The 26,190-nt window shown below is 41.8% G+C and overlaps 1 protein-coding gene across 3 annotated transcripts in view; it reads right to left on the minus strand.

Moving 5' to 3' along the window:
* Pir (pirin) overlaps nucleotides 1–15,924 on the minus strand; it is a 95,822-nt gene extending 79,898 nt beyond the window's left edge. The window contains exons 1-4 of one of the 3 annotated variants that reach the window (XM_028887760.2): nucleotides 15,657–15,924; nucleotides 14,209–14,276; nucleotides 13,619–13,747; nucleotides 7,774–7,866 (exon numbers count right to left, since the gene is read on the minus strand). In XM_028887760.2, coding sequence (XP_028743593.1) covers nucleotides 7,774–7,866; nucleotides 13,619–13,714 — 189 coding nt within the window. In that variant the 5' untranslated portion in view covers nucleotides 13,715–13,747; nucleotides 14,209–14,276; nucleotides 15,657–15,924. Of the gene's footprint in view, nucleotides 1–7,773; nucleotides 7,867–13,618; nucleotides 13,748–14,208; nucleotides 14,277–15,656 lie in introns of those variants that run through there. The other 2 variants (XM_028887759.2, XM_037199452.1) reach the window with 2 other exon arrangements.
* Nucleotides 15,925–26,190: the final 10,266 nt, after the last annotated feature.

The following is a 26,190-nucleotide window of genomic DNA, read 5'->3' on the forward strand; positions in this document are numbered from 1 at the left end:
CCTTTAGTGGTTTTTTTTTTTTTTAAAAAAATGCTACTCCAACACTGTCTCCTCTGAAGGGGTAATCTTAAAATCATTCAGGATATGGACTGAAATTGGGGGATATCTATAACCCATTTTCACCATGAAAATCTGGAGATCCTGTTCCAAAACTGCCCACCAGAAGGGATCAGTGTCTGGACTGGAGGTCTAGTCCCCATGCACACGTCTACCCACACGTATGGCCTCTGGGCAGGGTGCTCATTGAGGAGGAAATAGGAAACTGGGAGTTCATTCTGGTATTTCTGGCCAGAGAACCAAGGACATTTCTAGAACTGCTGCTTTGGGGCCCCTGCCATGAGCTGACGGTCTAGTTTCTACCTCCTCTTCTCATCATCCCCCCTCTGAAGAGGATACCCTCACTGAATGGCCACATACCTCTCATACCTATCTGGTAGCAGTGATAGTCAGTCTCTTCCTCACTTGGACCAATAAGCTTCTTCAACTGGACCTCTTTCGTTCCTCCTTAACCATTTCCTAAGTTTGTGTAAACTAAAAGTCCTCTGCCCCTACTTCTAAACCCATGTATGCACATGCACACACATACACAATTTTTTTCTTTTTGGCTAGGAAACATTCTCAGTTACGCTTTTTGGCATTCTTTTCTACTGGTGGGACCCTAGGATGGTACTCATATAACATGTTTCCTAGAGGAACCTGCACATGGATGGACCTCCCCTTTACATACTGCTATATATTAGCAGCTTGGCTGATTAACTAGAATAGAACACAATCTAGCCACATTTTATCAGGAGAGAGGAGACCCAAGTCACTCAGTAACGGTCTTTGGAAACAATGCTACCAATTTCTTAAGTGTCCTGTCAGGGATGATCTAGGTCTGTGCAAGAACCTGATCTAATTGTTATGATGTGTGCTTTTTCTCTGTCAGCACCATCCTGTTTGGGTACCATACTTTGACTGATGTTCTTAATATGTTGGTACCAAGGGGCATCTTAGAGTGGGGAATTGCTTTTGCTACCTTCCTATATAATCCTTTAGCTTCCCCACAAGCAATGCCACATCAACATATATGTTAAAATCTACATGCTTGCCTGAGTCCTCACCCCTCCAGTCAAATCATTAACTAAAGGCAGATTTGTCACCTTGGCATTTTCTTCTATTACCATATTATCTCTATATAATTTCCTTCCCCATTGTCAATATCTACAACACCTATTAATGGCCCCAAAGCTCTCAGACTGCATCAAACCGTCATAGTTCTTATAAGCAGTCTTGTCTTCTTTTTTTTCTCATGTCCATAGGAATAACAGGATGTCTCACTGTTAAATGCAGCAGAAAATAATCACTGAACAATGGACAGTCTCTATGATATTGACAAAGTATCATTTCCCAGTCTTCCCAAAATATTTTTCTTTGGTTTTTTTGTGGGGAGAGAGTCAGGTTGGCCTCTAACTTCCTACCGTAGCAAAGGATGGCTTTGAACAGCTACCTCCTGTCTCCTTCCCCCAAGTGTATGATACCGTGCCTGGCTCAGAATGTTTTCTTTCTTTGCAAAATTTGGTGATGAATTGAATCAAGTTTTTGTTTTCAACCGGGATCCAGCCATGTTGGAATTGTTTGCATTAGAAAACGGTTCACAGCAAGCAATAAGAACAAAGCCGTGTGGAGACAGAAGGTCTGAGGTCTGTCATAAGTTGTAAGTGTGAATCACTAGGGCCTTTCCCTTCCTCTCCAGGATATTGTTCAGACACCGCCAGCAAATGCTGCTGGCTACTAACCAGGAGTTATGAGCGTGGCTTTTCTGATGGGCACACCCTTGGAAACAGGGTGGTTTTGTACGAACAAAAACCAAGGAACTTGCTGAGGCTTGTAGTGAAACTTTAAGATATATTCTCAGCTTAACTGAGTACATGGACAGCATCCTAATATGTCCCCATGAAGCAGATCTGCTGGTTTAATTCTAACAGGTTTATTTTCTGGCTCCAAAAATTTTACCTAGATAAATAGATGATAGATAGATAGATAGATAGATAGATAGATAGATAGATAGATAGATAGATAGATCTGGATCCTCTGCAAGAACAGCAAATGCTCATCATTTCTGGGACATCTCCCCAGCCCCTATAATATACTTTAATTAAACAAGAGCGACCCACTACCTCGGTTTGCCCAAGACTGAGGGGTACCCAGAAACATATGACTTTCAGTCCTAAAACCTGAAAAGTCTTGATTCTGTCATTTGAAGGCGATTTTGAAAGGCACAAACCCCTCTTCTCCACAAGGTAGTCTAAAAACTCATCAATTGTGTATGAACTATCGATAACTCTTTTTTTGAACTAAACTTTGGAAAGGCTTGCCTAATCTTCATATCGGCCACTGTTTCTGATCATTATTGTTGCCCCAGGCAAATTTAACATCAGCGCTGAGCAGAAATGGGCTAACTGCTTTGTCTTCGACTGCTTACCACTCACACCTTTTGAAAACGATCTTTCCCAGAAATCTGGATTCCTGGCAGGAAATTGTGTTGTAACCACTAGCTGTCCTTCTTTCTCCAGGGTATGCCTTTTCTTTGAATTTTTTTTGGCAAGTTTTTAAAATGTTTTAATATTAGCGTATATTAATTATACACGCTAACACGTTTTATTATGACAACTTCTCATGTGTATATAATGTATTTTGACCACATCTACTCCCTCGCCCTTTTCTTTCCAACTGGCCACCCTCCTGCTTTCGTGGTTGTTCACTGTTTTAATGACCCAATGAAGTTCATTGGGATTGCTTAAGGACAAGTGTCAGGCGACAACAAAACAGAGCTCTACATAAATCTAAGAGTCTGAAAGCTGATTAGCCATTAACTGGGTAAAATTGAGTTTTTTTACTCTTATTTGTCGTCTCATAGTCCTAATAGCTCTAGTGTGGAAAATCAAATGGACCAGCATTTTTTTACATTTGTTTGCAGATGTTGCTCACTCTGTTGGATCCGGTAGCCCTGGGGTGGAGTCTGAATATTCCAGGAGATAACATTGCTGGCTCATGGACCCCACATGAGGCAGTGAGAATTTTATAGAATACTCTCAGGATTTCTTTGATCATGTGTATCTATACATTTTGAAAAGATGAGCTTGTATTCAAAATATATCCGTTATATTTTATACTCATGTGTATTTAAAAAAGTGATCATGGAGCTCCACAACAGCACTATTTTAAGTACCACTGATGCTGATAACACACACCCATTATGTGAATGTTCAGGGCATGCTTGTGTTACCTGGGCATAAGAAAATCGCCTGGGTCTGGGAACTGATTCCATCTTGCATAGCCAATTGAACTGTCAAAAACAGACTTTGTTCTGTAGTTTGTATCTATGTTGTACCCAAAGGCTAATATTTGGAAGCATGCAAAGCAAACATCACCCTTCTATCACTATCTCAAACTCCTATCACTGAAAAGGATTTGATTTCCTTGATATACAAAGAACTTATATGAAACAACAATAACAACAACAGGAGTAAACTCTGTCTATTCCAAAGTTTAGTTTAAATTGAAAAAGAAATACTTATAGTTCACACATTATTGACAGCACAAGGGGGAGGGGCAAAGATATAAGTATCTACAATAAACAAATATCTTTAAATCAAAAATCAACCTTTTTAAAAAAATCAGCCTTGATCAGAAAATTGTAAATTAGAACTGCAATGAGGTAGTTTTATCGTTAGAATGGCAAACACTTAAAAAAGTCAAGTATTGGTGAAGCTGATGGGAAATGTTGTGTCTTCACATATCACCGATTGGTCGTCCATCAGGGCAGACACCAAGGTCATTCAAAAAACTGGAGCAGGTGAGATGGCTCAGGGGTAAAGGTGCTTGTCACTGAGCCTTACGCCCTGACCTCAGTCCCATGGGTAGTGGAAGGAGAGGGCCAATTCTGGAAAGCTATTCTCTGACCTCTGACCTACAGATATGTGCCATGGCATGAGCGCACACACACACAATAAATAAATAAAGTAATGCCAGGTTTTAATTAGTTTTTTGAAGAATGTTGGAAAAATTCTAATGGTATAATGTTATTTTACAAAAGATAGCATGGGCTGGAGAGATGGCTCAGAGGTTAAGAACACTGGCTGTTCTTCCAGAGGTCCTGGGTTCAATTCCCAGCATCCACATGGTGGCTCACAACCATCTGTAATGAGATCTGGCTCCCTCTTCTGGCATGCAGGGATACATACAAACAGAACACTGTATACATAATAAATAAATAAATCTTTTTAAAAAAAAAAAAGATAGCATGATACCAGAAAAAGAAACAAACAATAGCAATTACTACTTCTGGGAGGTAATGTAACATAACAGGTGATCCTAATGTTCTTTTTATTTCCAAGTAACTTTACTTATTTTTTTTAATTTTATATACCTGTTAGAATTTTAAGCATGACAAGCTTTTGGAATTTAGATTGAGCTCCAGAGAGGAAGTAAGTAATAAGAGCCTAGAGTATACTTGGCTTCATTGTTCACTTATACTTTTGGAAGGTGTTTTATCTTTATTTTACATATATGAATGTTTTGCATGTGGTGCAACTGTACTGTGAACATGCCTAATGCCAAATGAAGCCAGAAGAGGACACTCCTGGAATCAGAGTTGCAGATAGTTGTGAGGAATGTGGGTACTGGGAACCGAACCCAGGACTTCTGCAAGCACAGCAAGAGCTCTTAACTATTGAGTCATCTCTCTAGTCCTAAATTGCAGATTTAAAGGTTGGTATTTAAAGAGAGTTAAAAAATTTACATAGTAATTTCTCATGATCTGAAGTAATAATGTTCTATAAAACTATCATGATCCCGTAATTAACAAGTCCTGACCCACTGGGTGCTAATGGCAGTCTAAGAATGGTCACCTTCAAGTCTCTGGCAAGAATGTTTTTGGCAGCGCATCGATGTATGCTTCTACTACAGTGGCTCTCACCCTTCCTAATGCTGCAACCCTTTAATACAGTTCCTCATGGTGTGCTGACACCCCAACCATAAGATTATTTTCATTGCTATTTCATAACTGTAATTTCATAACTGTTATGAATTGTAATGTAAATGTTTGTGTTTTCCAATGGTCTTATGTGACCCCTGTGAAAGGGTCGTTCAACTCTCAAGAGGTCATGGCCCACAGGATGAGAATCATTGCTCTATTATAAGTGTATTTCTGTTTAAAGACCCCCCCATACACTATATATATTGTTCACTGATGTTGATGAACTCTCAACCAGCAGTACCAAGTCATACCTAAAAGAAGTTTACTGAATGCACATATTTTCTCTGTGAACAAGGCACATTAACAGCCTTCTGTGAAGGAATACTAGAAAGAAAGCTGTACAATGCTCAGGAACCATTTTTGAATGGTTACCAAAAAGCAGGAAAATATAAGAAATGTACCACTAAGGTTGTTACGAGGATGCTGGCCTATGTTATGAGCTGAAGCAACCAAGAGGGCAGCATCACCTTGTTACATCTCAGTTGACAAGAGACACAATGGGCGGCTCTAACACCCTGAATTATCATCAAAGCTCTACAAGCATTGATTTGGCAATTGGCAATGGGTTCTCCAAGCAGGCAAACTCGTAAATATAAAGTCGAAAAATAATAAGGATAAAATGTAATTACAGTGTAATTGAAGGGAAAATTCTTAATCACAAGGAAAGGACCAAACATCAATATTCTATAGCTAAGCTTCTTCAACAAGTTCTTTAAAGCTGAATACCATATGACTTACAAAGCAGTCCCCTTCCAGGACACTTCACATGATGGGAACAGGTGCAATGTGTTCAGCAGTCATTTCGTTTAATATAGTCATTGTCTGTAACAAGAGCCAGTTACTGACTACCTCTACACAGTGAACGCAGAGAAGTGTGGGCTAATGCAAGCTGAAACAATTTATAATCCTCTTGGGCACGGTAAGGGGAGGTTGAGGTAATTCTTAGCTCTAATGAAGGACAGCTGCTCAAGGCCACCAGCAATATATACATGTATGTTCAACTGGTACAAACATCATGTCATTGGGACCAAATGAAGAAGAAAGTGCATCCTCTTGGGATTGTTCAGAAAACATGATGGAGGTACTAATACGTGAAAAGAGCTTAAAGGATTTGTAAGATGGCAACCAGAGTTACAGAGTTCTGGGCAAAGGATTGGAATCAAATACAGGTACAGGGAAGGTGAAAGCATGGCTCCCATCATTGCTGTGAAGTAAGACAGTATAGCCAATACACTCGCAGAGGGCAGAACCTGAAGGCCAAGGGATAAATGAAGGAACACAGATCTAAGTAGCCTCAGCTTGTTTCTGGAAGCTTCTTGGTTAAATGTTTCCATGGTTACAGCGAGCAAATCTTTCCCTGTTTTTACTTCCTTAACTAGAGTACCTACGGAAGCAAGCAGGGCTCAAGCCTCATTCTGTCTTCTACTAACACTCCCCAACACACAGCACACCCCCAACATATGAAAGATCAGCCTCCACCAGCACTTGCTTGTTGTAAGCGCTGGGTAAATATTTATTCATCCACTAATTGGTTTTACAAATACACTAAGCCTTTAACAAGCCCTTCTCTGTTTACCGCGAATACAGGTGGTTCTCATGGAGAAATTGCTAAACTTTGTAAAGTCTCCAAGGTTTCCCAGAATGTATGTGTGTGTGGAGAATCCGAGCTGTAGAAAATGCCACAAGATTACATCACACATCTTTATTTCCTATTGAATTAAAACAAAAAGAAGTAGTGTCCACTAGAATCTCCAAATTTTGTAATTAAATTTATAAATATGAGTATGTCCATAAAATCTGAAACTTTAGACTTAAATTTTGGCTCCCTAATTATAATTCCTTAGCACTTAATATAATACTGAGTTCTTAGATTATGTGTTGGTGCTTATAAATATTATGTTACACAAAGTTAAACATTTCTGTATACTCTTGGGAAAAAATAGATTTTCTTTACAAAATTATTTAATCATGCCTGAGTTTCTTCTAGCTCTAATAAATTGTTTCAATTGTATATTTTTAAGAAGCTGATTCTTGCTCTTTAATAACTGCTCAGACAGAAATGTCAACAGGACACAAATTGAATAATATTAAGAATGAGCCGGGGGGTGAGGGACACCACAAGAAAACCCACAGAATCAACTAACCTGGGCTCGTGGGAATTCACAGAGACTGAAGCGCCAACCACGGAGCCTGCATGGGACTGACCTAGGCACTCTGCATATACATGACAGTTGTGTACCTTGGTCCTCTTGTGGGACTCCTAACAGTGGGAACAGGGACTGTCTCCAACTCTTTTGACAGATTTTGGGACCCTTTTCCTCATACCGGGTCACCTTGCCAGCCTTAATACAACAGGAGGTGCCTAGTCTTATGTCAACTTGATATGGCATGCTTTGTTGATATTCTTGGGAGACCTGCCCTTTTCTGATTAGAAACGGAGAAGAAGTGGATGGGGTGGGAAGGCAGAGGGGAGGTGGTGGGGAGCTAATTGGAGGAGAGGAGGGAGGGGAAACTTCGGTCGGGATGTAAAATACATTAATAATAAATGTAATTAATAAAAATTGTTTTAAAGTTAATATTTAAATTTGAGTATATTTCACTTAAAACCGCTATAACAGCTACATAGCAGCCTAAGGCAAGAAACTTACAAAATCAATTTTTGCCTCTATTCATTGCTTCTAATTGAATTTCTATTAGAAATAAAAAGTCAAATTTTGAAAGATACATGTTTGCAGTCAAATCGTGGTACTTACTGTTTCAAAACCTCGGTGTGGGTGATCAGGAAACCCTCCCGGCCTTCCTCCTTTAAACTCATCAAACAGTAAAAATGGATCCAGATTTTTCAACTGGAATAATAATAAAATTCGGCATGTTAGACATGGCTTTTAAGTCATACTACAGGGGTACATTCATAGACATATCTAACAAAATTCACTGAAGAGTGCACAGCCAATGAGCAACCTTCTAAAATGAAAATTACATTCAGAAGGAAACAATGCATGTACATAAGCATTCATCAATTACATTGGAATTGACATTGTAAGAGAAGAGTGAAGCGTGAGCACTTCATGATTATCTATGATATAGTCAAATAGGTCATGCATGATCTGTCTGTAACAGATTCTTAGCATCATGGGGTAGGTGTCTACAAAATCAGTATCTGCAATGCTTTATGCGTGCTCTCAAGGAAAACAACTTCACACATATAAGAACAGGTGACATCAGGGAGTCAACTACCAGGGAAGTGGCTCCTGAGCTGAGTCTTGAAATATATGTCGGAGTTAATCAAGTGAAGGATATGAAGATTTCATCCTCATGACATAGCAACTTCCAAAGACTCTGCCTGCTAATACCATCAACTTGAAAGATGGGATTGCAAGCTTTGATTTGGGGAAGGATACATACATTTACACCTTATCAGTATTATTTGTATTCTCTGCACACTGGCTCCCTCCAGTCACCAATCTATGCCATAGGAAGAAAGTCAGTATAAGTAAAGAGCTATAGAATCCAGGTAGCTGATCAAGGCAAGAATCAGAGGGATGAACTGTTCGACTGGCCGGAGGACGAGAGGCATGTATAAGAGACACTCCAATAAACAAGAGTATGTTTGCATTAGACTGTTGCACCAAAGTGCTACTTGCAGGCCTGAAAATTAGTTCTTACTAATCTCTAAGCATTTACAGTAGCTTCAGCAACATGTTCAATAAACATGTGCCATCTGTCCACAAGAACAGACTTCTATAAGAACTCTAATTTTCTAAAATGTTTTAATTAGGTTCCCAATTCAATCACATCTCTATTTTCCTACATGTTTCTTTTCCTTCAAATACTTCCAAATCCTATAGCTGCCAAATTTAAATAGTAGCTTCCAAGATTGTTCTTTCGGCATCTTTAGAACTCCAAACAAAACATGTGGCCACCAGCCCTCGGGCCTGTAGCAACCCCATAATAAAGCCCCAACAGCCCGGTAAGGTTTGGCAATCCGGAAGTGCTGGAAGTGCCTGTCAGAAATGGCAGGCCTTTGGAGACAGGATGGATGCTGAGCTTTTCAAATGGCATTCTATTGAGTCTAGAATATTCCTAAATATGCAGACTGTACCCCACAAACTCTGGGTGGTGCTTTTGATAGATTTAGACTCTTGTAGCTAGGTCCTATGATTGAATCTGGTTACCACACAGCAATTCCAGGGTAGAACTTTTAGAGTCATTCCTTATGAAATGAGGGTGGACAGTTGATGTTTGTCCTTTTGCTTTTGTCCTCTTCCTCCTCTCTGTGTCACAGGACAGGTGGCTGCTATTGCCTCAGGAAATAGCTATTAGATAATATTAAGGAATTCTTTAATGTTCCAATATAAGGGGACTACAATTATATTTTTATCATCCTCTCTTCTTGGGTCACCCCCTCCCCATCTTTTCATTCATTTGTCAGCTAGCATACAAAGTGGTGATTTCCAGTGTGTTATTTTCATGTATCACTATACTGTGTATCTATTCATGTCCGCATTCTCCCTCTTGCTGATCACCTCCTACCCCTGAAATAGTTCATCCCTTCAGCTTCTGTCACTTAGATCCCATTATTCTCTCTTAGTCTTGTGTTTCAGAGACAGAAATTGAATTAGTTATGAACAAAATGACATCTGGGCTCCTGTTCCAAATACTTTGAGGGGAGAAATGGAACAGGACATTCATTATGTGATTTCCTCTGGTTTTCTTTGTTTCAGATTATCCTCTTAAGTAATGAAATAACCCACAGAGAGTAGCATTCTACTGAACAGTAGCTGGTGGAATCAGGCAGCATAAAGACAAATGCCACTGATGATGATGGGTTTCTCTCCTCCAGGGAGCACAAAGGAACCACAACAACATGCTAGTGAGTCTGTCAGAGTCCATGACTGTCTAGCGGGGTCCATGGATAACTATAGTGAAGGATGGAAGCCAGCCCCAGTCCATCTTTTCTTTATTGCTAGTCATAGAAAGGCTCACTGTAAGTTCCTCTTTGGCTTCTACATTTCAGTGGTAGGAACGGGTGGGGGACACTTGTGGCAGCTACTAAAATGGAGCAGTTTTGCTTCTTCAATGTGAAAATAGCTTTGGAGTCAAAAGTTTCCATTTCTTTGAGACATAAGCCTGGTGCACAGACTTCAAAGAGCAACCTTAATGTAGACAAATGCCTTCATGTCTGCTGGCTGGGGGACAGAAATGTGGGGTCTACCTTTCTGTAGAATATGGAAATATGTTAACAACATCAACAGTCAAATACAGGGTCTTGAACAAGAGAATGATGGTAGGCTTATACAGTAAAAGGGGGTATTGTTTAAATGATGTTTATGAAGAATTTGTAATAACACGGAAAGCTCTTGTGTCACCATGTGAAGAGGAAAACTTCACGACACAAAACTGTGTCTTCTATATAATCCTCAATAATGTAAAACATAACTGTTTGGAAACACCTTCATTCTCATTTGTAATTAAACAAAGTTGATGACATTCAGAATTATTCCTCTGTCTTCTATTAAGGTTACAGAATATTTGTGACACAGGAAACCTGAATTTAAATAACATATCAGTGTCTTGAAAAATCTATGTTTTTAATCAAGGTTTCTTATATCAGATAGATAAAACATAAAATTCAAATATATAAAACTATATTGAGGTGAATTACACCTTTGTTTTTACTAACCTCTATTTTCTGAATTTTTTATTATAGTAAAATAGATATAAAATTAAATTTAGCAATTTTAAAGATTTATTATTATTATTATTATTATTATTATTATTATTATCTGTATATTCCTGTGTCTGTGTGAAGGTATGTGCATATGAATGCAGGTGCCTTCAGAGACCAGAAGCAAAGGTCACCCTGAAGCTGGAGTTACAGGTAATTGTAAGTCACCAGATATGGATGCTAGAAATCAAACTAAGGTCCTCTACAAAAGCAGTCCACTCTCTTAACCACTAAGCCATCTCCCTAAGCCCAAGACTTAGCACCTTTGAGACCACAGTTCAGTAACATTAAGCACACTCACATTGTCGTGCAACTATCACTATCATGTCCAGACTGAAATCCAGTAGCTTCTTCAATTGTGAGTAAGCTCAGTCAGTTATAATAAATTATCCGTAACTGTGATTCTGGGACCAATAGAAACTAAAGCTATTTCATAACAATATTACATCTGTGAGTAGGTATATGAAAATATTGTTCATGTTTAAAATCAGGATGTGATTACATGCATCACTCAAAACTTTTAAAAATAAAAACTCTTAAAAACTTGTAAAAATATAAGATGACTAAATTGTCTCTTAAAAACAACCTCAACCATGTTTAATATAAAATTTTTTCTTGGAAATTCGTCTATTCTGTTTTGTGTACTTCAAAACACTGTTTTACAAAGGAATTGATAGGTTTCGCCAGACCACCAAAGAGGTTCACAGGATTAAAAAAAAGTGTTAAGACATTCTCAGCAGATACATTCTTGACAGATGGACTAATTAAAGTAATAGCTACACTCAGTACATAGTAATGGCTGACTAACAGGTGTCTGTGGGGTCTCAGAACTCTCTCCAATTTTTCATTGGTGTTGATATACATCTAAGAGAATATGACACAGCGTCCATCTGGCCCTATGCATTTAGTCATTAAGATAACGTTATTTGTGTCATTTCTTTAACAAATGGTACATTTGGGATCTCAAGAGCTATCTAGGAGTGAGTTACTGTTGGAAAGGAAAATGGCAGAGGCTCAAGACAGAACAAAGAAGAAAGACTGATGGAGCTGATGGGGGAGCCTACTGCGATGGCTGATCAGCATCACGCTGAGTGAAAGGAGCCAGGCACGGAAGGACAAATACTGCATCCCCTCACTCCTATGTGGAATCTAAACAAATAGAATGGTGGCTTCCAGAGTTGAGGTGAGCCGAAGAAGAGATGTTGGTCAGACAGGAAGAGTCAGTTCAGGAAGTCAATAGCACTTATTAACTGTAAAATGGCAATGTATTATATAGTTGAAATTTGCTAAGACTAGATTTTGAAAATTACTATGTGAAGTAATACAGATGGTAATCAGCTAGTTTTGACCATTCTTTGGAATATACAAGTATAAAAACATCCTGCTGCACACAATACACACAATTTTTCAATTAAAATTTTAAAATTGAAAACATAAACCCATTAATGATATAGGGCAGGACTCGCTGAAGAAAGCCAAGACTTTCCAAAGCCTGTAAGCAAAGGCGAACCTGTCAATCCCGGCTATTCAAGGCCAGCCTAGGCAACTTAGTGAGACTCTTGTCTCAACATAAAATCCAAAATGAGGATTGGGGATATACATCAATGAGTGATTGATTGCCTAGCAAGTACAAGGGTCTCCCTATGTTCAATCTCCAGCAGTGAAAAAAAAAAAAGCCTGATGAATATTTTTCAAACACACTTTTTATCAAAAAGTAGACAAAGAAACCCATATGTAATGAGAGGTATAAAGCTCAGCAACAAGGCAGTATGAAAATCCTGGAGTGGAGTGTAAGAAATCAGCCCTGCTTCCCAAAAACGCAATCTATCCCTACAATGCATTTCTTCTCTTACTCACATTTAATGTGGGATAGCACTGAGGCCTCTAGCCCTTGGTTATGATCACTATTTGAAACCTCTCTGTGCAGCTAAGACCCCTCCCAACTTCATGTATTCCCTAGTATTCAGATAAAAATCGTTCTTAATGTTAAAAAAAAAAAAATCTAGAGTCACAATCTCTGAGTTGCCTTGTGTTCCTGCCCACACAACAGAGGTCTACAGAGCTGGATCTCAGTGCCCAAATACAAATCCTTTATTATGCGGGATCAGCCAGGAGACCTGACCCATGAGGAAGCAATCAGGTTGTCTTCCCTAGGAATCTGAAGCTGGGATCCACAGTTCCTTGCGCTTTGAAGTATGAGCATGTAAGGAAGGGTGGAGAGGCTACAAGTTGGCCACAATCTGAGGATATGCATGCTGAGGCTGACAGCCGCATGCTCCTTTGCTCAAGGCAGAACATGGGCATGCAGAGAAAACCAGATACATCTTCTGCAGTTCAGCTGCACCTGTTGCCTAGCACCTTCTTATCCATATTCCAGAGACCCCCTATAGACTGGGGTTGATCCACACAGGGCCCCAATTGTGGAGTTTCATGTTTCTCCCTCTGGCAGTGGTGGTTTGAAAGAAAATGGCCCCCAAAGGGATTGGTACTACTAGGAGGTGTGGCCTTGTTGGAGTAGGTGTGGTCTCGTTGGAGAAAGTGTGTCACTGTGGGGGCAGGTTTTGAGGTCTCCTTTGCTCAAACTTCCCTCAGTGTGGCTGTCAGTATGTTGCCTGCAAGATGTAGGTAGGACTCTCAGCTATTTCTCCAGCACCACATCTGAATGGACTGAACCTGTGAAATTGTAATCAAGCCACCCCCAATTAAATGTTTTCCACATAAGAGTTGCCATGGTCATGGTGTCTCTTCACAGCAATAATAACCCTACCTAAGACAGGCACCCCACAGGGAAGCTCATGACCAGATCCCCTTCAACACCCCACCAGTCCCTTCAGAAAGGAAAGCACAAAGTAATCATCCAGCCAGCGTACCTCAGGTCTGCCAATGCTTCTGCGGACCCGAGCTCCAACCCCCTCTGACTGCTCCCGGCTCAGCACTGAGAGAATAACCTTCTTAGAGGATCCCATTTTGAAGTTTATAAAGAACGTTCTGGTGTGGAGCTGTAGAAATGGAGAACAAGATGAAAGACAACGAAATAAATCATAATGGAGGGAATATCTACAGACTATAAACGAAGAATATTAACAGTAGACTTTCCCCAAATTCTAACAGTTGTAATTTATTGAGTACTTACTGTGAACAGAGGCTAGATTAGGTGATTTTTAAAACACAATGATGGTGGACATGTATTAGTATCTACCAGGTACCTGAACCCCATTATTAGCAGTTACCTCATGTAATCCTGCAATCATTGTGCTAGCGATTACAACTCACAGGAAGAACTTAATAGAAATATATAAAGAACATTGTATATGCTTTGCTTCAATGACATCTCTTGACCTCCCACACCACCACACACCCCTCAGCGGCCACCCTATGCGGTAGGGTAGAAGATGAACGTGGGGGTTCTTTTGGTGTCACTGGAAACAAAGAGAAAAAACAAGAGGTATATGAATCTCACCAGAATATGATGGTGTTGGCATTGAAAGAGATCTTCAAGGGTGACTGGATTCAATTACACGTGTATCTCTAACGTCCATGGCCATTAAAAAAAATCATTCCTCAGTAATTTCAAGCATGTATACAATGTGTTCTTTTAATCATATCAACCCCTCATTCTCCCTCCAACTCCTTCCAGACCCCATCACATCTCACTGCCAGCTTCATGCTGTCTTTTCCGTGGCCTACTGAGTCCAAGTGGTGCTGTCCTTGTTGTGCACATGCGTGTTGGGTCCTCTCCTGAAGCATGGGCATCCTAACAGGGGTCACTTTCTTCAAGAAAACTGGCACTCCCTACCCCAGCCGCCTCCAAGTGCCAACGTTTCTCAGTTAGGGGTGGGACTGCACAAACCTTCCTCCCATCTGTGTTGGAATGTTGACTGGCTTGATCTTATGGAGGGATTGTGTACGCAATTTTTTAGACAGGAAACCTTTGAACTTCCTAATAAAGTCCTCTAAAACACAGAGAAATTATATGTGAATGCCCCCCACAAGGGAACCCATGGTTCGGAAACAACCTATATACTAAATTTATTATTCAAGAGGGTTTCATTATGTATTGAAGATATCTAAGCCCTAACTAAGGAAACATCCCAGGACCCTCTTTCTATCTTCAGGCGTTTGCGGATAAGTAATCCTAAATCCTCAGATCTGTTCGCCAAGTGAACTCTAACCAATCCTTCAAAGATTTCTAATGAAGCCAAGAGAAGTGTTTTCACAAGATGACGATTCTGGAGCTGGACACCTTAGATTTCTATCCCAGCTTTGCCACATTCCAGCCTGCTTTCACTTGGGACTCTCTGTGCCTCAGCTTTTCCATCTATAAAATGGGATTAAGAAATGTCTACCTCAAAGGATTCCAACAGTGCTATGGGAAAGTGATCCGCTCTTATTTATAGGGACTTTACACAGGAGTACCCTCCAGTTAGTAAAGGCAGATCCTAAAATGTACCCTCTCTAGCAGACAATCAATATATACCTATTGGGCCATAAAATGTGGGGCACAGAAACGAACTTCTGAATACAGGCCTGTCATCATTCAGACATACTCAACTATTAAGTAGTTTTGCCTCCACTTGGATTTTCTAGGTCCTTCCAGACTCCCACAGTTAGATACTACACACACGAACAAAGATGAGGAAGTTCTAATTACAGTGTTTTGTCAGGAGAAAAGCCAAGCTGTGGTCCTTTCACCAAATCTCGGTGCTATTTAAGCATCTTCCTCCCTCAGCTCCCCTAGGAGCCAGTAATAGGCTGGGAAAGGAAGCATCATGAAATCTGGTCCGGGCATCTCCCGCCCCCCCAACACACACACACACACACACACACACACACACACACACACACACACACACACACACACACATCACCCTCGCGGGGGGTCGGGAGGAGGTGTCCCAGGCCACTCACTCCGCTTTAGCTCAGGCCCAGGAGGGAAACCGCGGCCGCTGTAGAGTCTCCGCAGCGTCAGGGACACAGCACAGGGAGGTTTTGCAGAGCGCAGGCCGTCAGTCAGCGTGACTCAGCACTCCGTTGTGGGGCCTCGGGGAGGCGGGAGTCTCTAGGTCCCAGGGGCCTTGGACCGGGATGACACTCCCTTTATTTACCCTGGGTTTGGATTCTCTGACTCCACCTCTCTGAGTCTGCCTTTTGACCTTCTATCCAAAGAGTGATGCGCACCCCGGCCTCTTGGGGGCGCGCTGCCCGCCCCCACGTGTGCGATGCTTCCGTGCTCTGTATACCCCTAGGCTGACTTGGAAAACCTGTTTTCGCTCCAGTCAGCTTGTCACCCAACCCGTTGGCTCTTTGAACGAGAATGTTTGCTAGCCACTTGTCCTGTTTGGGGCAGGTGACTCAGCCTCTCTGTGCATCAGATTCTCCCGCCGTGAAATGAGAGGGGTGAAGATAATAGTATCACCATTGGAGGCTTGTAAAGAGAACAAAATGAGCCTGACTCCTAGGTGCTACATACACAGTTGTTTCTCATAAATACGCTCCTTGCTGTTTGCCAGTGAGAACGGGGCCAGAGCCAGAGCAGAAGCAGGAGCCAAAACATCTCCGTTCCTGCCGAAAGAAAAGGCATACTCTAATAGGTAGACATGTGATCAAGGGCTTGGATTTTGTTGGGATGGAGGGAGAAGGCATTGGACAGTTGCCCTCAGTAGGATGAGGATGTGTACCCAGCCAGGAAGCAATTCAAGTTTTCCTAGAACTTTTAATCAGTGGGCAGGCGAGGCTGCCATTCTGAATGTTCTTTAAACACCAGAAAGTTCATTGTCTTGTCTTGGGAAAAGAGTGAAAGCGGTGACTCTGAAATAAATCTGGGAAACTGTCTGGTAGTAAATATATATATTATAATAAAATAAAATTATATATATATATACATATATACATATATATATGTATATATATATATATTTCCAGCTATGTAGGTCTTCCATGGAGACTGCTCCAGGTTGCTTTTGTAGCCAGAAAACAGCCATAGATAACACTTATTAAGTATGGCTATGTTTCAATAAACACTTTATTACAGATAATAAAATTTGAATTCATAAGACTATGTTTTGAATTCATGCAATTTTCACTTGTCATGAAATATTCTTTTGACTTTATATTTCTGCTAATATTCTGAGACCTGTTTCCATATATCCTAGGCTGGCCTGACCTCCCTAGATGGCCAAGGATAACTTGGAACTTCTGATTCTCCTGCCCATAGTTCCCGCGTGTTGGGGTTACAGTGGTTCATCCACCACCATGGCCAGTTTTATGTGGTGCTGAGGACTGGACCCACGGCTTTGGGAGAGCTAAGTGAGCACTCTACCAACTAGCCACATCCCCAGCCCCCTCAACCTTAAAATGTGAAAAAAAAAAACATTCCTGGCTTTCAGACCGGACAAAAATGCGCACAGTGGGTGGGGTGCATAGCCATTTGGGCTGCAGCATAGTTTGCAGACTCCCGCTGTAAACTAGGGAAGGAGAAGAGCGAAGACTTTTCCCTGGCGCTCAACTGGGCAGCGCACCCTGAAATTGGAACAGGACAGAGGAGAGCAGCCTGGGCTTTGTACAAGGATGGCGGGCGTGCAAATGTGTGACGTTGTCCCTGGTTTGTTACGCTCTCTCCTGAGAAGTCCATAGCCATGCTTGGGTGTACATTGTCTTTCTTGAAGTGGCTATCTCTCTTCCTTAATGCCCATACCTAAATCTGTAGTAAAACATAGTCTGAATAATTCTTTGTTTGTTATTAAGTCTTTTCTCTGGGCTCTTCTGTCAGTGGGCTTCAAACTGATGCTGCCTACCTTAAGTAATTCAAGGCCAAATGAGATAATCCATGTAAACATCAAAACTGCCACCGACTAATAAAGTATTGGTACTTGTCATTATTATAATTATTTCTAAAACTGTTTCCACATAAAATAGAAGTATGAAACTTCTGCCTGGCACATTGCAGAACTTACCTTGCATTTCCTTGACCAGTCCAACATTCAACCAGGTGACTGGGCTTGGGGTGCAAGCTTTCTCCTCACACTCTTTCAGCTCAAAAGCCTGTGGATTCGGATTTCTAACATCTCTCAGTGTGTCCAAACCTTCCCATTCTGAAGGCTACAATCCATCTTCCCCAATCACCATCCATTCCTCCTGCCGTCAGGTCCACCACTGGCCAACCCGTTTTCCCAGTGGCAGACAAATAGAAAACCAACGCCTGAACCCCTCAGAGGCTTCTCTCTGGCTTTAGTAGAAAGTTCTTTGATGTCTCTGAACCGGCCTCACCCTTTTACCCACTTGTGCAGGGGCTGGGGAGGAACTACACAAACATCTCTCCTTAGTTTGCCGGGCCTGTCTAGAATTTTCCCTCCTTCACTTTCACTTAAGCTTTTCACTCTTAACTTCTCTGTCATGCTCCATGGACAACCTTTGATAGTTGTTTCCTCAAGTCTAGGAGAAACTTTCAACGTGAAAATCACCTATATATTATTTCCTACAGCCATTGTTTATCAGCTCTTGGAAGAATCCCATTTTCCTCCAGTGGCCTAAACAGTAGTTTCTATCTCACAGGTTTGTTCTAAAATATGACCCAACACTCTACTGAATGTGAGTGCCATTTACTCCTCTTGCTCTTAGGTCTATGCAGAACTGGTGGCTGCCTTGACCAACTCAGCATGGTATTTCTGAGTGAGGCTTTGAAATGAGCTGGCAGTTACCATATCTGTCTCATGGAAACCAGCTGCTCTTTAAGAGTGATGACCTTGCTGGGCAGTGCATGTCTTTAATCCCAGCACTAGGGAGGCAGAGGCGGGTGGATCTCTGTGAGTTGAAGGCCAGCCTGATCCATAGAAATTGTTCCAGTTCAGCCAAGGCTTATACAAAGAAACATTGTCTCAAACAAAACAACAACAAAAAAAGAGTGATGACCTTGAGGTTATCGTTTTGAAAGAAGCCAGGGCTCCATAGAAAAGAGACCTTGGAGGGAGATACACCATGAGAAGAAAGGAAGTTCAAGATCACCCTGAAAGTGGATCTTGCCGGGTGGTGGTGGCGCACGCCTTTAATCCCAGCACTTGGGAGGCAAAGCCAGGTGGATCTCTGTGAGTTGGAGGCCATCCTGGGCTACAGAGTGAGTTCCAAGACAGGCTCCAAAGCTACACAGAGAAACCCTGTCTCAAAAAACAAACAAACAAACAAACAAACAAAGTGGATCTTCCAGCCCCAGCTGCACCAACCAATGCCACAAGGATACAATCTGGAACCAACATTGTTCTTCTCAACTTCCTGTTCCACAAAGTCAAGTGCCTTTAAGGTAAACAGTTTCAGGGGAGTTGTTTCATAAAAATGGGTACCTGGAAAAATATTTTCAGGTCATAGGAGAAAAGAAATAGATTTTCAAAATTGTCCAGGCTAGTGACAAACTTCGCAAAGTAGCTATGTCCATTTAATTCATCATGAGGACAAGTGAGACAAACAATTATTAAACTGGAATTTAGAGGTTCAAATGTGCATCGCTGCTATTGGCCGTAGCAGATGCCTCCAAAGTGCAGATGTGCCAGCAAAAGGACTCCTCTGTGACAAGTATCATTTAATGATGAAAGAACTTCAGAAAGAATGGTGATGTTTCAGTGGACACCTTTTTGGAAATTTTTCTGGAATTCAAAATCTACTCCACCTCTGTATCCAAAGAAAGTGGTGACATTTCTCAAAGCAGAAGACAAATGTAGGGTCATGTGTAGTCACAGCAGAACAGAGAGATTCCATTTGTAGGCCTTTCATGGAGAAAAAGAAAATGAGAAGGAGGGGGGAGGAGGGAGGGAGAGGGCACTTCCAAAAAGCTAGAAGGTTAAAAGGGAAAAACAAGGATAGGAGAAGATTTTTTGCAAATGGAGTAGAAGCCATATAATGCTTCCCTGTGAACAGAGTCCACCTTAGAGGTGAGAAGTGTAACCCTGTACATGTGAACTCCGAGCCTTCTTCACGGTGTCATTTGAAATCAAAGGAGGATGTGGAGCAGGCCGCTGGATATGTGACCACCAATCACCTTTGGAATCCTGAGCAACATGAAAGAAAAGTTTATGCTGATATGGCAAAGAGCAAAGCCTTCCCAAAATGACTCCAAAGACACTACCATACTCTTTAAAGACACCCATATTGTCACCACATGTTTAGTCATAGCTCCCCCTCACTTTGTTTTGCTTTTGTAACAGGGTTATATGACTTCAAACTCACTATGTAGCCACGGGTGGCTTTGAATTCTGAACCTCCTGCCTCTATCCCCTGAGTGTTGGGATCACAGGCTTGTAAACACATGCTTGATTGATGCAGTCTCAGGATCAAGCTCAGGGCTCTGTGCATGCTAGACCAGCACTCTCCCAAATGAGCTACACCCCCAGTCCAACTTTTTGCCTTTTATCCAACTTATTGACTTTCATCTTTATAACACTGAACATCTTTCCAAAGGAATTATTTCATACAAGTGTATGGTCATCTTAAACACTCCATCATTTGCAGGTATTTTTCTGTTTTAAGATATCAACACAAATATTCTTGCCTGTGGATTTTGGTAAATTGCTTTCCAGGGCAACAAATTTGCTATTCATTAAAGGGCCAGTACCTCTGAAATATTCCATGTTAGAAATTCAGAGTCATTAACCCAGAAAATCAGTTGGCTTCAAGTCAAAGACTAATTACCTCACATGCACCAGTGAATGGAGGCCAGTGTTCTGTTGGGCAGTTCAAGACATTCACTTATATCCAGGGAAGGTGGATACATAAGACTTCCACCCCCGCCTGGCTGAGAATCTCTTTCACAGATATTGCTGGTTCTGACCCAGAAGCTGCATTGGTGTTCCTCTCTGCTTTCTCTCTGGGGTTCTGGCAAAAAAATCCCAGAAAAAGCAACTTAGGACCCTCTCTTTGGAGCCACAGAACATTCCTAGAATTGATCACAAGCAAAACCCTCTTGGCCCTGACAGGCTGATTCATCTCTGAAGCAGAGAAGCAGGGAAATGTAGGTGACTGATTCCCCTGATACTTACTTTAATTACCCTGATAACCTTTCTCAGCTTTCAACATTTGTAAAACTGTATCTTCCGACCAGAAGAAGACAGCTTTGTGGATCACAGCATTGAAGTGAAGGTCAAGCCTAATTCTAATAACTTTTAGCTAATATTGTGTTTGTTGAGTTGTTTATAGAGGGCACGTACTGACGTCTACAACTTACTTTGAATGCACCAATAATAATAACAACAACAATAATACCGTGGTTGATGGGCGAATAAAGCCATGACGAAGCCAATGTCAAGAGATTATTAGTTGTAGAATATAGGTGGTGGTATTTGGGTCTTTTGACTTCTTTTAACCTTTCTCCATGCTATCTTTCATGCTAAAATTTTGTTTAAAAAATTAAAATTACAGCCGGGTGGTGATGGTGCATATACTTTTAATCCCAGCACTCGGGAAGCAGAGGCAGGTGGATCTCTGTGAGTCCGAGGCCAGTCTGGTCTATAGAGCGAGATCCAGGACAGGCATCAAAACTACACAGAGAAACCCTGTCTCGAAAAAACAAAAAAAAAATTTAATTAAATTAAATAGGAAGGAAAACACCCATAAAGTTACTCCTCTTTGCCTAGTCTCTTTGCTCCCAACTCTAGTACCTGGGACAGGATCTGTGAACCAAAGCTGCCAAATCTAGTTCCAAGCTACTAGGTCATCCCTGAGTTAGCCAGTTTTGTTTCGGAGAAAGCCAGATAGTGAGCACTTGAGACTTCATAGGCATCAGTCTGCCATAAGTGCTCAGCGCTACCATTACATAACAAAGGTAATCACATACAATGATACATAAATACACGGTTGCTCTCCTCCCATTGATTTTGTTTTGAGAAAGCAGGTATGACTGACTTGCTTTTCTGACTGTTTCTAGACTTCAAATACTTACCTTCCACCAAGGAACTGGGGTAAACATGACTGGATGTTCACAGTTTATGTGAAGACGTCATGGGTATCTAGAAAGGTTATAAAAAAGTGATCTAAGAGGCCTTTCTGTACACACTCCACACACCCATCTTCTTTCACAAGGAAAAGGTTATTTGTTTCACCACTGAACCCAAGGTTTGATACACGAGTATCTTTGGGAGGGGTGATACGTTCATCTTAATTTCTAGTGAGTGTGAACAATCCGTGTCAGATCCCAAGTTCCAAGCAGGTTGTTTTAATACCAGAAGACATATATGCAACAAGTGATGGCATTATACTCCCAATAAACACCTGCCCATAACCAGCTTGGGCTACAAGAAAGCTGTTGGAGCCCTTGTAGGCTCACATTTCAGTAAAGACAGACAAATGAAATTATGCATTGTATCATAGGAGAATGAGTACTAGTGGGGAGGGAGGGAAGCAGAAAAATAAGAGGGACTGAGCATACTAGGTCAGGGTGGGGTTGTAGTATTGAGCTGGATGGTCAAGATAAGGTTCACTGGAAAAAATGTTAGAGCAAGTCTAGGGTGAGGGGCTGGAGAGATGGCTCAGCGGTTAAGAGCACTGGCTATTCTTCCAGAGGTCCTGAGTTCAATTCCCAGCAACCACATGGTGGCTCACAACCATCTGTAATGAGATCTGGTGCCCTCTTCCGTCCTGCAGGCATACATGCAGGCAGAACACTGTACATAATAATAAAATAAAAGTCTAGGGTGAGGCTATGAGCTAGGCAGATCCTGGGATAGTTAATCATCAGAAGATACTGTCAATGCAAGGGCTATGGGCCAGATGATGGTTTTCAATGAATAGCAATAGGCCAGTTTTAGGAGTTGGTAAGATGAAATAAAGTACTGAGATGATGTAAGAGATAACCCTAGGGGATTCATTAATTCATTAAGTGGTTTCCAGGGTGTAACCTAGGCTCTTGTGCATGCTAGGCACTCTACAACCGAGCTACCTCCTATATCAGCCTTAGATTTTTGCAACAGACTCTTACAGACTAGTATGGCCTGGAACTCTCAGTGTAGCCCAAGCTGATGTTGAATTTGTGAGAGATGACTCCAGTTTAGACCAATAAGTATTGAGCAGAAGTATTGAAAGTGGCCTAATTTTTGACACATTTAGAAGATAGTGCTAGCCATGGCTCCTGAAGGTTGGAGCGTTGAATTTGTAAGGAAGAGTAATAAACAAGTAGCCCAACTTGGCTGGTCTGACCCACTAGACAGATGGAGCTGCTATTAACTGAGGAGGGGAAGACTACAGGAGGACGTAGTTGGAAGGATTAATCAGGAAGTCTGCTTTCAACATCTTAAAACTGACATATCTGTTAGCTATCCCAAATAGAGATGGCCACATTAACAATGGAATATGAGACGCTGGAACCCGGGGGATCTTGGCTAACAGCCGAAAGAATCATATTTAAAATAATGAGTTAGAGGTGGATGATTCTTCCTGGTGGGCTAGCATCCGTAGTGATGGACAGTGCTATGCAGGATGCTGCGGGAGAAAGCCATCCACGGTCTTACCCAGATGTGGACCCATATTATTACCATACGGACCTTCTAGGTAGCATATGCCCACTGGTACATTAGTGGTAAGACTGTTTGAGGGACCATCAACTACTTATGCTTGTCTTTGAGGCCCAACTCCATGGGAGGAAATACATACCTGGAAATATAAACCTGGCCAAAAAAACTTAAGGCTGGGGAGGTCACCGGCCCAAATGGGCATGTAGCTAAACTGTCCTCTAAGTATTTGTGTTTGTACCCATAAAGCAGTGCTTCTCTTAGTCTGCTCAAAGTGCTCAGAATAAATAACTTTCAGGTGCTCAGCTCTAAATGGGACAGATATGATCTGGTTACCCTGTCCGAGAACCAAAGAACAGCCCAGAAGAGGGGCCAGAGAGACCATGAGAGCCGGGGGCTGCAGAGGAGTGCTAGGACACCCTGTCTTCCAGATGTGGCATGGCTGTTGCAATCACGACCTCACAGCAGCTGGGACCCCCTGCACAGAGAGGAAAGCAGAAGGGGTAGCGGGAGTGGGAGCAGGAAGACAGGGAAGTGGCTGTGATTAAGGACATTGCACACGTGTATAAAATTCTCCAAAAGTTTACAAATAAAACGTGAGTCAAATGAAATTGTGTGAGACATGGTCTCACTATGTAACCCTGGCTGGCCTGAAATTGCTGTGTAGACCAGGCTGTCCCTAACCTCACCGTGATCCACCTGTCGCTGCTTTCCAAGTGCTGAACATAGCAAACAATAGAGGCCAGCAACTAACCTGAAACATATTCTCTCTCTCTCTCTCTCTGTCCCTCTCTCTCCCTGTCCCTCCCTCCCTCCCCCTCTCTCCCTCCCCCTCTCTCCTTCACTCCCCCTCTCTCCTTCCTTCTTCCCTTCCTCCCCCTCTTCCTCCCTCCCTCCCCCTTCACTCCTCTCTCTCTTTCTCCTCTCTCTTCTCCCTCTGTTCCCTCTCTCTCCATCCCTTTATCTATTTCAGTTATAGCAGGTTCAATACCATAAGTGTAAGGGAACAAGCTTCTTCGTGTCATGAGGTGAAATCCCATCCTGTGCCCCTTCGGCTGATGCTTGCTAAAGGCTTGCACAAACAAGCTTTCCAGAAAAGTGCCAAGGACCTCCCCTGTCAAAGGAGGTAATAAAGACTATAATTTGAGTAAATTAAATCATGCAATTGGAATCAAAAGTTAGCAGCTAACAGAAACCATGGAAAATACAGAGCCGAAGAAAGTTTCAGGAGAAATCGCAGGGGAAGAGAATTAATAGGAGGAGGAAATAAATCTGTGGCATTTTAACTTAGAGGAAACCACTCCTCCTTGCTGCCTTTGAGTGTTTCAAGGCCCAGTGGGGTGTTGAAATTCCAGGAGATTATATGCAGTTTTTTCCATGGTTATACCACCCCCTCCTTCTCCTCCTCTAGCTTATTCTTACTCTAAAATCTGCCTACCATGTTGCCATATGTAAGACATGAAGTAAATATGAATCACCATATGGAAAGAGGTACAGAGTGAAATCACTTCACCAGGTCGCTAGGTCTGTGCTCTGTTTCCTGTCATGTCTACAGCCCCTACCAGAATGATCAGCATGTGGCAGGCTCTCCATATGATTTCACCAACTCAAAGAATAGCAGTGATATTAATACCACCTCTGCTCCAAAGAATACTTGTTGGAAACTCAGGGACTTTAGTCTCCATTGCCCACACAAGGCATCATCATGTGACCATATCACGCGTGCTCACAGACACATTAACACGCCCACCAGTTCATTAACTTATACAGTACATGAATGCATGAGTCTGAAATGTGCCCTGAGAGGGGGCTGGAGAGATGGCTCACTGGTTAAGTGCACTGGCTGCTCTTCCGGAGGACCTAGCCTTGATTCCCAGAACCCTCCTGTTGCCTCTCAACTGTCTGTAGCTCTAGTCCTGGAGTATGCACCCTTGTCTGGCCTCTCAGGGCACTGCATGCACGTGCTGTGTAGATACACACTCAGGCAAAAAAAAAAAATCCACCCACATAAAATAGTAAGTGATCTATTTTTAAATGCTGTTAGGTTGATTATGCATGACCAGCCAGCATGCTCCAGAGAAAACAGTGGGATGAAAAAAGCCAAATACCAAGATGTGGTCATTATCAATAAAAACTGGCGGTCACACTTTGTCTTTGTGATATCGGTGCAGCATACATTAGTAAAATCAGTCTCGTTCTCATTTTCAGACTAATTTCTTTGACATAAATTAACTCATTTCCTGTGGGTGAAGGCATGACCCACTGGTATAATTTTTGCCAACCTTTGAATTCCTTCAGTCTTCTGATAGCAGACAGTAGAAGAGGTGTTGTAGGTCCAGGTCCTACCAGCTACTGTTTCCATTCAGGAACCACAGTACTAGGTGCCCATAGCTCATTTCTTTAGCTAGGTTTGGCCTCTGAAGAAGCAAGTGTGCTTGGCCTGCTGGCTAATTCCCATTTTTAACCATTTTCAGAGGAAGACATCATATTGGGCCCCATTTTTACTGACAATTCCAAACTCCTTTCTAGTCTTTAACAAAATGTGGCTATGTTCACCTTCAGGCTTGTATTTTTTTTTTTGTTGTTGTTGTTCTGGCCTCCCTTTGTCCAAGTGTTGGGCTCAAGTTTTCGTTTCTTACTCTCTGTACACTTTGGCGTTACCTAATGATTTCCTGATTCTGGCTCCTGTGAGAGAAGTCAGCGTCAGAAGTCGGGTTCCACCAAGATATTTTCTTGTCCTTTCCAGCACAAAGCGCTAGAAACAAAGGCAGGGTTATCACATGTCCCCAAGCGCTGCCTGGGAAAAGCCAGAGCTGCAGTTATCAGTGTTCGAGTCTTTCTGAAATATGCTTTTGTCTCCGCGTCCATTGCATTCAATCACATCAACAAGTGTTGGCTAAGTGCTGAGCGTGGTTTCCTGTGGGATTGTGTAAGGCCCTGCAGGACAATAAATGCTT

Source organism: Peromyscus leucopus, chromosome X (assembly GCF_004664715.2).
Source record: "Peromyscus leucopus breed LL Stock chromosome X, UCI_PerLeu_2.1, whole genome shotgun sequence".
Lineage (NCBI taxonomy): Eukaryota > Metazoa > Chordata > Mammalia > Rodentia > Cricetidae > Peromyscus > Peromyscus leucopus.